The sequence below is a fragment of the Pelmatolapia mariae genome, linkage group LG17 (genome assembly GCF_036321145.2).
Source record: "Pelmatolapia mariae isolate MD_Pm_ZW linkage group LG17, Pm_UMD_F_2, whole genome shotgun sequence".
In the NCBI taxonomy this organism is placed as follows: Eukaryota; Metazoa; Chordata; class Actinopteri; order Cichliformes; family Cichlidae; genus Pelmatolapia; species Pelmatolapia mariae.
In genome coordinates, this window is record NC_086242.1 from 3,035,437 (window position 1) to 3,047,860 (window position 12,424).

At 38.2% G+C, this 12,424-nt stretch overlaps 1 protein-coding gene across 1 annotated transcript in view; it reads right to left on the reverse strand.

The window, feature by feature from the left end:
* Nucleotides 1–4,146: 4,146 nt before the first annotated feature.
* The window catches only part of LOC134646907 (synapsin-3-like), a 133,663-nt gene continuing 125,385 nt past the window's right edge, over nucleotides 4,147–12,424 (reverse strand). The window contains exons 12-14 of the mRNA XM_063500939.1: nucleotides 10,310–10,328; nucleotides 10,054–10,210; nucleotides 4,147–9,951 (exon numbers count right to left, since the gene is read on the reverse strand). Coding sequence (XP_063357009.1) covers nucleotides 9,828–9,951; nucleotides 10,054–10,210; nucleotides 10,310–10,328 — 300 coding nt within the window. The 3' untranslated portion in view covers nucleotides 4,147–9,827. The remainder of the gene's footprint in view (nucleotides 9,952–10,053; nucleotides 10,211–10,309; nucleotides 10,329–12,424) is intronic.

Sequence of the window (12,424 nt, forward strand, 5' to 3'; positions counted from 1 at the left end):
AAATTAACCCACTGCAGAAGTGACAAAACTGCAGTTCCTCAGTTTGCCACTTGAGGCTGCTTCCAAAAGTGAGTCATTCCTTAGACTCCTTTTAAAATGCCCAACTTTAGGGAGGAAACTGAGGGTTAAAGTGGTGCATTGAAATTTCACCATCTTTTTTCTGTTGGAGCTTTTTGAAACATTTCTTACGGATCCACATCTAAGATGATGTAGCTGCAGGACACACCTTCGCTGACTCTCAGAACAAACTTTAAAATACGTTTTACCAAATTGTGTTGAAGTTAAATAGTGTATGGCATGCTTTTTCATGAATACTGTTGAAAAGGTCATAACTGGATTTTCTAAGCACAGAGGGAAAAAAACAATCCATCCATCCATTCTCTTCTGCTTATCAAGGTTGGGGGGGTTCAGCACAACCTTACATATATGTAAGGTTGTGCTGAAAAGAATGACACCAAACAAAGCAAAGTTAAAGGCAAGACCTAAGGGTAAAATAAAAGGTCTGTCTGTGTTCATCTTTTAGATACAGTCTATGCAGAGAGCATAAACTCAAACAAATGTTTGAGTGAAACTTGTTCTGAAAACTGTGATGTTACAATCTCACAGTTTCATACAGGAACTGTTTATGTATGATCCTCTAGCAGCAGCTTTTTGCATCACTGCAGTGCTTGCGTGTGTGTTCAAACAACATTGATGCAAAATGTAATAATTATTTGTGCAGTTTTCATGTGTTGATGTTCCATTTGTTGCTAAGCAACACCTTCTTGCCTCTTTCCTCTTCACATTTACCTGGACAAGTCCTATTCTGATGCTGCTGGATTGAAGCTGTTCATGCTTTGAAGCATCCTGTGTAATACCGGACTGATGTGCTGGCAAGTATATTTTTAAAAACTGAGAAAGATTGTTATTCATTTGGAGCTGTGTGGACGGCCTTCGTGGTTTTGAGAAAGACATGGAAATCTTCAAATAATTGGATGTTTGCCTTTTCCCCCTAAGAATGGGGCTATCACAGCTTTTTAGTTGAAAACAGCTGCCGACGACTGCACTGAACCAAACAGAGCAAATGAACTGAAACCACAAAAAGCCAAAAGACACTAAAATATGTAAAGCACAAAGGTAACAACAGAGTCTCATGATACTTCTGTATGGATCTGTCAGGCTAAGTGACATTACCCACTTTACACAGTTTTCTTTTTCATATTATTCCTTTAAAAATGTATACTAGGGGGCGCTTTAATGTTTCTTTATTGTGCTGTGTCATGACTTACACAGATCCCAACTGTACCACACAACTATTGTAACAGCGCCCTAAACCTAATAAGGTGTAATGCTGGCATGTTAGGGAAAATAAGTGAAGTTGAAAATACTTTGGTCTGTTATCTTGCAGGTAAATCACTCCCAGTTTCCATCCTTAAGAGACAGGCTGGTGCCACTATCGTCTGAGACGGCACTGACTTGTTTTCCAGGAGATGCAAATGAAGATGTGTGAAGGTGCTTTCCCTGAAACATGATGAAGGCTTAAATATCCTTGAAAAGTTAGGAGGGGTGGACTGGGTATCGCTGAGTGGACAATGCCCCCTACTGGCCTACTGGTTTAATCAATTTACTGTGGAAATGTGTAAAGACCCTTTGATTCCTACCCCAAACAGCATTTGGAGGTAAGAGGTGAAGGGTAATTTAGTTCATACATCTATTTTTCATCGATATTTGCACACTACAGTGTGGTGGGAATGGATTTCTTTTCAGCCAGTGGAGGCTGCAGGCAGGCAGGCAGGGACCTGCGGCTGATAAAAGATTGGACATTCCACCTTAAGAATGCAAGAAATTACACTGGCAGCAGATTACCATCAGGCTGCCAGTGGTCTGGTATGCAACTGTGGTTCGTGAAACAACTGAGAACTGCAGAACAAAGAGTGAGAGCAGGCACCGGGTGCTGTGAGAGGTCAGAGGTTCATCGTAGGGAAGAGAGTTTAACACCTTTGTAAAGATAACATAAATCAGCATGTGGGATGAATTCTTGGGGAAGAATTAGGTTGCAGTCTCTCCCTCCTTAAATCAGTTGATGTTAAATGTAGCTGGGTTGATCTGCAGAACACAAACCTGCCATCTCATTGATTTCATACTAAATAACTCGAGGAGCTTCAAATCCCAAGAAAACAGGCGGGTAAAAGAGTTTGTTAATCCACTGTGTTTCGAGTTTAAAATGCTTTATATTAACTGGGACATGTTACATGAGTGTTACATGTCACCTGGATGTACCAAAGTGGGAACTTTGAATTAAAACGAGTTAGAAAAGGAAAGGTATAAGATGTGTACACTTGTTGTCACACAGTTGTAATCATTAGTTTGTTTTAAAGGTACAGTAAGTAATTTTTAGGTAATTTAATAGGAAAAAGGGAATGTTGTACCCATAAAAATACATTAATAGTGCATCTTCCAACACACTGATGTATTCAGAGAAACTTAGAATTAATCCATTAAAAATACACAAGCGGGCTCCGATTTGTAGAAGCTAATATGCTGCCATCTTACTGTGGCTGAGACGAACATCATCATCTCAGCCACAATAATCGCGTTATTGTATCTGGCTACCTCCATATTAGCGTTTCAACTTCTGTCATATAAACAGTAAATCATTCACTTTGTATTTGTTATAACTATCTTCTCTATTGGGTTGCCAGATTGTGGTGTTCTTACTGGCACATTGTTTATATTGTAGTGAAGTAACATAAATCTGGATGATGCGAACAGTATAGGTAGTGGGTTTCTTTCTTAAAGTTATGATACAGTCAAGCTAGTATACACACACCCCACCAATATTACTATACTGTGTAAGTAATTTTAAATAATTAGATTTTTGATTATCTTTTTGACAAACAAATATTGCAGTTGGAGGTAAAGTCAGTCTTTTTCTTGTCCATGATGTTGTGTCATGTTGTAAATTTTATACCAATGCCAATGAGTATTTTTACTATAAAAAAAAGGAGATAAAACGATGAGTGTGTAATGTGAATGGGGTCACTCACAGTGATTGATGAACACATAGTATTCGCTTTAGGTTAAAAGCTCAAAGGTTCTCTTTTTTGTTTTTATAGTGACTAGGCGATGTACACAGAGCTGCTCAAGAGCCACATAATGCTTTCAGCATACGGTGGAAATGAACTGCAACAGAAACACAACTCTAACTGAAAGCTAGTGCTGATCAGTGTCTGCTTGATGTGTAAACATGTGCATCATTTAATCAGTGGTGTTGGTAAAGGTGTCATAAATATTTGTTCATACCTTTTAGTGGACGGGCAACAGGGCTCATCACTTCATCATGACTGGATGCAAGGAAAAAAAATATCCTTATGAACTTTCCTTGTATTTGTTAACCTAAAAAGCAGCTTTTATTTGGACCTGCATACTTACGTACAAGAGGAAGTGTTCAAAATTTGTTCTAAGTTCAGACATTTTGCACACCTACATCTGTTTACACTTTATTCTAGTGCTCCAAAGTGATTAAAAAAGGGGGAAAAGAAATACTGTAGTTTGAATTTAAGGTTGGCCACAAAAATACGATCGTCTCAGTTCAGTTCTTCTTGAGTACTTTACTCCTTAAAGCTGGGCATAAAATATTTCGAGTCTGGCTGTCACATTCGGTCGTAAAGTAGTAATACCTGAATGATGATCGTGTTGTTTGAGAATTCGTAACACGTTCGTGTGTGCTCAGTGACATATTCACAGCTGAGTGTGTTTCATATTATCTCTTAAAACAATTAATTTCTGGACCTGACGTGAAGTGGGCAGCAGATGAAAGGGAGCCCCGGATGCCGGCAGGTTTCTTTCTCCATGGCCTTGTGTTGCCAGTCAGCTTTTAACACCCTGAGTATCATGCCAAGAGAAATAAAAAAGGGTAATAATCCAAGATGAAAGGATTTTGGGATTATCGCTACATATTCTGAAAGTTGCGTTTTTCAAACAGGGCTTTTAAAAGTACAGTAATAGCCAAGCGTTCTGTTTCAATGACCATAAATGGAGAAAAAAACCTTCAAATCTGATCAAGTGGAGCTCAGCAGATGACTGATAGAGACTGGAATGCACTGCAACAGGTATAATAAAAGTTTTTACTTTATTAACAGAAATCTTTCGTTCAGACAAAAGAACAAAAGTACAGAAATAATGGTAATACTAATAAATTACATCACACTTCTCACAAATAAGCAGCCAGACATCGAGATCACATAACGCCTAAATTTATACACCTGAGGCACACAAGAGGGGTTGGTTTTCATGCCACATTTACACCAATATACACAACATTAATACACTTACAATATCACCCACCATTCAGCAGAGAGGAAGGGACACAGTGAACTCAAAAATTGGCAAATGAACCCGTGCAATGGCATTATTTCTCTCATGTACATATGCCACATTAAAGTAGAGTTGAGTTTGCTTTCAGTAATAGCTGTATTTCATTGTAAGTCTCTGTGGCTGCATATTAATTCAGTCTTACACTATGTATCACTTCAACACACCCAGAGCAAATAACGATGAGCCAACCCCGGTAGCAGAGTATTGCCTTTGCTCCAAATTATATATTAAATTAAAACAATGTTGGGGAAATAAAAAAAAAGGTTTATGAAATGAGCATACGTTCCATACACACTGTAAAAGTTCCCAGATATAGCACTGGTGACATCAGCGATCTGTTTTGGGAGAAACAGGTGAATCTGGCACTGTGATTGGCTAAGATAGCTATCAACCTGCTTAACTCAAACACCTCTCTCTTTACGATGACAAATGATATGTGAACTATTCTTAGAAATGTCTTGATGCATGCTCAATCGTCCAGCTAAGTAAATCCAAAAAAGGTTGATTCTGTTCTGGACGTAGTGTTTTCAGTGGGAGAAACATTTCGTCACTCATCCGAGTGACGTTTTCAGTCTCAGCTGACTGCAGGTTTCCCCAACCTTATAAACAGTACATTTCAAGTGACAGTTATTCTGCAAATCTCCTGTTTGTAAGGTTGGGGAAACCTGTTTCTCCCACTGAAAAAGCTACATCCAGAACAGAATCAACCTTTTGGGATTCCTAGAAATGCTTACATCTATAGAGACAAAGAGAGCGAGCAGAAGTAAACCTGGGGCGTAAATACCTGTGAGAGTGCCCTTTTAAACCCACAAACTGTATGTTAAAGATGGACATGAAAAGTGAAGCTGGTGAGGATGTGCCTTAAACCTGCATTTTTTCTAAATGACAGCAGGGGGCGACTCTTCTGGATTCAAAAAGAAATTCTATTGTAAAAGAAATGGGAAAATTCTCACTTTATTGATGTATTTATGGTCTTAAATGCTAGCTTTAAGTCTATTTAAAGCTAGCAGTGCTTTGGCCCATGGTTAAGTTGTTAATGACAGTAAGCTAACCTCCTAATTGTAATTTCATCCTTGCTTTTCCAGCACTAGGCTTTTTAGGGGGACAGCCTTTTTAAGTTTACACATTTGGTTTAAGCCTGTTGTTAGCAAAAACTGGCATCCAAATTAATATCACAGTGAATAACGGATGCACTTTGGTAACAAGTCTAACTAGCTAGTCTAAGTGTTAACTAATCAGCTCCAAATACACTCAAAAGACCAAAATGTTGATGACCAAAATGTGAAAGTGAAAGCTCTAGGATTGTTAACTACAAACCAACACATGCTAGCGCAGTGGCCATGTCCATCTTTGATATACAGTCTATGTTTCATCATAAAGGAAGTAAAATTCTTAAAAGTGACATCAAAATATCTGTCATAAATATGAAATCTGTAACATGTACAGTATAGTAAGCACAACATCACTTGAAATAATAAACATACAATATTCAAATAAGATTTTGACACAGATACCTTCAAGAGCCCAAATCATTTCAATTTATATTGCATTCTAGTAACACGTTACATAATGTTTTCTTTAATTGACATGTTATGAAAGAGGAAAGACAATTTATAAATTAAATAAAATTTTGAAAAACTGGAGAAATGTATAAACTGGGGGGGGAATTTTGAGACAAAGAATTTTAAAATGTCTGACTCGATATTTGACTTTAACAAAATTATATTCCTCTCATTCTTTCTGCACTTAGATGTTGTTTTACCACAGCAGGCTTATTGTTTTATGAGCACATCAGTTATAACATGAAGCCATGCTCAGTGCACAAAATCTTGTCCAATACTACCACTCTATTGTCAGTTTCAGCAGAGCACTGCTGAACTTGAGGTAGTTACCAATCAACATTGCAGCTCAGTTCCAATTAAATCAGCTCAGAAACTATCGGGTACGCGTCCAGCTAAAACAGCTGAGACCACATCTGACCCTCAGACAAAAGGGAAGCAAACCTACAGTAGTGACAAAACTAAAATTATTTGATATCCGGTCATTGTTTATAATTTGACCCAATAAAACAGATTTATGGAACATGCCAGATCCTAAACTGTATTTTAAACCCAAAATGTGAGAAAAGTGACATCATAGTTCTTTCATCTTTCATCCTGACAGAATGAGCAAATAATTATATCTTGAGATTACCTTGATATCCAGAAAGAGTAACTGCTGTTTCTCTCCAGGACAAGAGAGGCTATAGACACAGTGTTTAAAGTTAACATTTCAATTTATCAGCGACGTCACAGCCATTATTGCGTGGCACATAAGGGATAGGAAATCCTCACGGTTTGGTTATGGCTTATCACACTGCAGTATTATATACGAAGTGGCAATAATCTTTACAGGTAAGATGGAACAATTTAATGTAAACCTTTAAGGGGCCTCACAATCAAATGCAGATTTGGTCCACTTTGACACAGTACCAAAAGCTACGAGATGCTTGCAAATGTGTTTAACACAAGACACTGCAGTAAATCTGAGATTACAGATGAGAATTTGACAAAAAGTCAGAATTAATACAGCCAGCGATAACTTGAAACAAAAGAATCACAGTAAGCAATGTCAATATTTTCATTATTCCAAAACGAAAAATACAAGCAAAGTAATTATTACATTAGTGTTTATCTGCCCTAGCATGACAACTGACAGGAGAATTAGCTTACTGCCTACAGTGGAAAAACCACGATGTTGTTACTTTAAAGCCTAATGAGCATTTAAAAAAATAAAGTAATATTTAAATTGTCAAGGATGGTTAACACGAGCAGATTGAGCCTGCTCTTTATAAATAAATAAATACATTTGTGGAACTTTAGACCTTTGAAACCCCAACCAAGTTGACCAAGCTAGCATTGAAAACTCACAAATGCCTTTTCTTGAAGTGGAACATTCTCTCTGGAAGATAGAAACAACAAAGCATACTCTCTTGGCCATGATTTAAATAACATTTAGCTAGACTAAAATTTGAAATGGTCTTCCTGAAGTTATTTAGGAGTAATTAGCACTTTCATGTAATTTATTTTTAGTTAGCACTATTCTGTTGTTTCGTGTATCCTAGTATGTTTAGCCTCAAACCGTTTCCATCAGAAATGCATATTTAAGTTTAATTTACTAATTTATTTTTAACAAACCCATGGCGTCCCCTTTGGTGTAGCAAGCTAATAAGCCACTACTGCTAAAATCTGTTAGCTGACTAGCTGCATTCTAGCTAGCTAGTTAGCTTTCTAGTTGAACTCAAGAACCAGCCATTTGAAAAATGCAGAAAAAAATTGCCACCACACTAACATTGCTCCAAAGGAAGAAAGAAACCTGTTAGTTACATTTATGAGTAGTAGCTGAAGCTAAGGAAACTAAACAAAGCATGAATTCACTTTATTTACATCCGCTAAGCCATGCTCTCTTTAGTCACTGCCACTGTAATGTTTCCATGTTTTGCAGGATAAATATGCAATCTGTGGTGGCAATTATTTTCCTGCAATGAATGTAATTATTGCAAAAATGGCTAGTTAACTTTTTTCTCCTTTTCTGGAACTTTCATCATTTAACACTGGCTTTGGGATTATCATTTAGACTACTAAAGATCCAGATTCTGAATTAAATGGAAGGTGGGAGAAACTATTACAAGCTCATTCTAGGTCACAAGACTAGTTGTTTCAGATAAAACTATTATTTACCATTACCATTTTGATAATTTTCCAATAAAAGTACCAATTTATATAGAGTATCATACTTTGATTGTTCTTTGCATGGAAAGCAAAATCATGTAGTCAGTTTGTGTCTCCGAGCTTGCCGCTACAAGAAGCTAAAATCTGTAGCTCACTCATTATTTTTTGAAAAAAAGTTTTAAAAGAATATTTTGGAAATTTAAGACTTTGGTAAACTATCAAAGATGTTTTGCATACCCTTCAGACCAAACTAATGAATAGTCATAAGAGATCTTTGCCATCAGTTATCAATTAAGAGTTTTTCTTTGAAGGCTTCATTGCGTATGCAAATTCCATCTTGCGAAATATGCTGAAAATCTACAGAGTCCATCTACGATAAACCAAAAGTACTTGGTGTCTAATTTCATAATAAGTTACCCAAAAATGCACTTTTTTTCAGAAAATTCAAAGTAAGCGTCAGCTCCCATCAAATAAACTGTGGAAGAAAACAGGTTGGCTCCACATATCACATTCATTTACATGCAGATCCAAAACAGTGACGGATGTTAGAAGAGGATGGCTGCCATTCCTGCAGGTATATGTGTGCGTAGGTTATATCTGCTACAGAGCAAAACTCCTAAAAAGAACTACAATAAATGAGCTGCAATCCTAGCTGACAGAGAACAAGAGACAGATGATTAAAATATCAGACCCTTGCTGTTTGCTTCTAAAGACTCACCAGTACTAGTTGCTAGATCAATCCCCACACCAACAAATACCCCACGGTGCTATTAACGAAGCACAAAAGATTAAGAAAAGGAACAATTTGCTGGGGAAGAGCAGAGCTGTGATGGAAGACGATGGCTGTAAGCCAGTACAGCATTTGCACCTCGTTAAAAAAATCACAAGCTCAAAGGTTTTTCTTAGCTGTGTGATTGTGTTCTCAAACAAGTTAAGGGGTTGTTTCTTTTAAAAAAAACTGTTCTTTTTTTGTTATTAAAAAGCACTTTGGTAAAGTTAGGCCAAGGCAGAGGAGTCACTACATAAGCCAATATGTGTCTACAGCACACGGATGTCTGAGAAATGCTGCTGCTGGCTAAGATGCTTAAGAGACCGCTGGTGAAGCGAGAGGATTCAGTACGCTTCTCATGACTCAGGTGGAACTGGTTCAGATCAGAATATTGCCATGGACATCTGCAAACAATTTGTGTCAAATAAAGAAACTGAAGATAGACGGATGTACATAAATGTAGAAATATGAACACAGAAATAGTTTCACCGGTTGGACAAAGAGAGTGCAGAATAACAATTATATACCAAGCAGCACGAGCGAGAATATGAATATCTACTGTGATCACCTACCACTAAAAAGGCCATTGGCTGGTTTTGCTTTCTAGGAAGTTCAATTTCTATGCATAAGTTTTAGGTTTAAACACAACACTGGAGTGACTAAAAATGTTTCAGGAGTTTCGTAGATTAAACGTGAATATGGAATAATTAGCAAAAAACAAAGCTCCCTGAAAGTAATAGAAAAGTGAATGGGGGTTTGGTGACATCTTAAAATCTACCATCTCCAGTCAACATGGTGTAGGTCCTCTGAAATCCACTGGCCTTTCTAGTGATAGATTGATCACTGATTTGAGGACAGAGGGTTGCACCAGTGTTAAACTTCACAAACATGGAAAGGAGAGAGGCGACTCCATAACAAACAGAGTAAGCAATTATTATTATTATTATTTTCTGAAACCTGATGACAGGAAGAGGAAGGTTGTAGGGACGTTTTTAGTCAGAGAAGAGGCTGGCGAAGGACTGTCGGAGGGAGCGGATGGTCTCGGCTTTGGCCTCGTCGTCGGTCAAGCTTCCTCGTAACGTCTCCGTGAAGCTGTTTGTCAGCGACTGCGATTTGCTGCGCGACGAAGACGAAGACGGTTTAGCTACCCGACGAGGAAAATCATACATGGTAACCAAAGTCATGTGTGAGATTAACAGAACCCCAGCTTGGACTTACTTCAGCTGCGGTGACTGTTTCTGAGCTCCAGGTCCAGAAGAGGCAGGGATGGGACCGGGCTGGAACGCCTGGCTGGGAGACGTAGTGGCGGACCGGGCTCTCTGAGGGGATCCCTGGGCCGACTGAGATGGAGAGGCAGAAGCGGAACGATGTCCCCCTACCATACATGAACACGTGATGCACAGGCTTATTATTTCTCTGTACTGTATCACCACAGAAGATAGTGGAATGGATCATAATGAAGCACTTTACTTACCTCGTCTGGGCTGCGTGGTCTGAAGAAGACACAAAAAGACACAGATATAGCATCGTTTACATAAAAATGCTTGGATTTTACTGCTAATACCATGACAACAACACATTTTTGAAAACATGGAAAGGGAACAGTTTCCACGCTGAGACATTTCGATTGTCTTTGCAAATACATCAACTCAGGTTGATGCCACAGATGATCAGCTCCAACATATCCTACCCCAAACCATCACAGAGCTTTCCTCCTGCTGTTTCCTTTCAGATGGTCCAATCAGGCTTCAAGCTATATGGTTGTTGATGAACCAACAATATGCAATCTATACTATATGTGGAAGTCATTAATTGTGATGACAGTTTGAAAAAAACAAAACAAAACAAGGGCGCTAGTGAAGTGGTTGATCTGGGAGGCTATTCTGACATCCTGCAAAGACATTCAAGTAGAAACTTTCCAAAAACTTACAAGTTCCATGGATGCAAGAATTGTAAAACTGCTATCAAATAAGGGGTCCTATGTTAATACAACACGTTCTCACTCCCTAAGCGTAATATTTTACGCCATGTGACAAATCGTCAACATATTACGTTTTCGGGCACGTTCCTAAATGACGAGATCGGAAAAATGAGAAAACATGAGAACCGTTTGGACTCAATCCACACATGTTCGTTCTTTTTCTTAAAATCTTTGGAAAACACTATTTCATGTCATTTCTGTGCTGGTTAAGGTTAGGAATAGGGTTATGGTTAGGGTTAGGGATAAGGTTAGGCTTACGGCTGGAATACATGGCTGGAACGTATATTACCACGGGACCGTCATTCCACTGGAATTCAGCCATAACCCGCCGCGTACCATCAGAACGCAGAAGGTCACCTTTCGCGTTCCTCAGGAACGCCGCGGGACGTGACAAAACGTCAGCATGTTACGCCTCGGGAGTGAGAACGGGCTGGTTAATATGTAACTTGACCTGTTAAGATGTTTTTGATTGAAATAGCTTTTGATTTCAGTGAAACTGATCTACTAATGCTGCAAATTCAACAAATGACCATTTTCAATTCTCTACAACCTATAAAATCTTTTGAAACTCTGTGTGCGTAATAATTTGGAACAGTGCATTTTAAGTTTTTTATTTTTGAAAAAAATACTGTTTTAATTGGGAGTTTTGTTCAGTTACATTTGAATTATACTCGATTGGTCGATGACTCGAAAATTATGCCGACTGTCATTTGAATCGACTATTTAGGAAAAACAGAGAAAAATATCATTTGCATAATAATTCGGAACGCGGTGTAGAGAGAACACAAAGAAGTGTAAAGTCTGGCACTGAAGGCTTTCTCAAGTAAAACCCATCTTCTCATTACCGATTTTGTCAAAAGTTTGATTTTTTTAAATGGCTAAACTTATTTGGATTACTGTTCTGATTGACTGGCAGGTGATGGTGTCATGAAGTCCCCCTCCACACCTGAAAATGTCCACAAACATATAGCTACCTAGATGCTATACATCTGTTATTCCTGTTTAACAACATTAAGGTCTAAATTCCATTGTGGTCTGCACCAACATGGTGAAAAGAATACTATTGCTTTCTGCCATGGTACTGTTCAGGGAACGGCGGTGAGATCCAGGCAAAAATGAAAACAGACACGGCACCGATTAAACCGGCTACAGCGATGAAAACAGTGAAGGTGGGTTGCAAAGCAGCTTGCAGATGGGTATTCCACTAGATTTCCCTACTGAATTTGCAGAAGAGTGTCAGGATACTTCCCGAACTAACACTGGGCTTGATTTCAAATTCCATCCATAGCTTATTATTGTGTCGACTCATTTAAAGGACTGGAATTAAGCAGTAATTTTACTTTAACCACGCCTATACTTAAAATGTGGTGACAGTATCAGTAAAAATAACAGCAGCATTATCAGTGTTAATACAGGTGAAAGTATGGCCATACAAGCACTGCTTGTAATTACAGTGCTACTCCAACAGTAGTCACTGCAGTTGGTAAAACTGTGTAGCGTTATAGTGTTCATCAGTGACAAAATTATTAATTAACAGACCTGATAATAAGTATCCATAGTAGAAAAATTTTATTAGCATTATTGGTAGAAGTAGTAACAAAGTTTTGT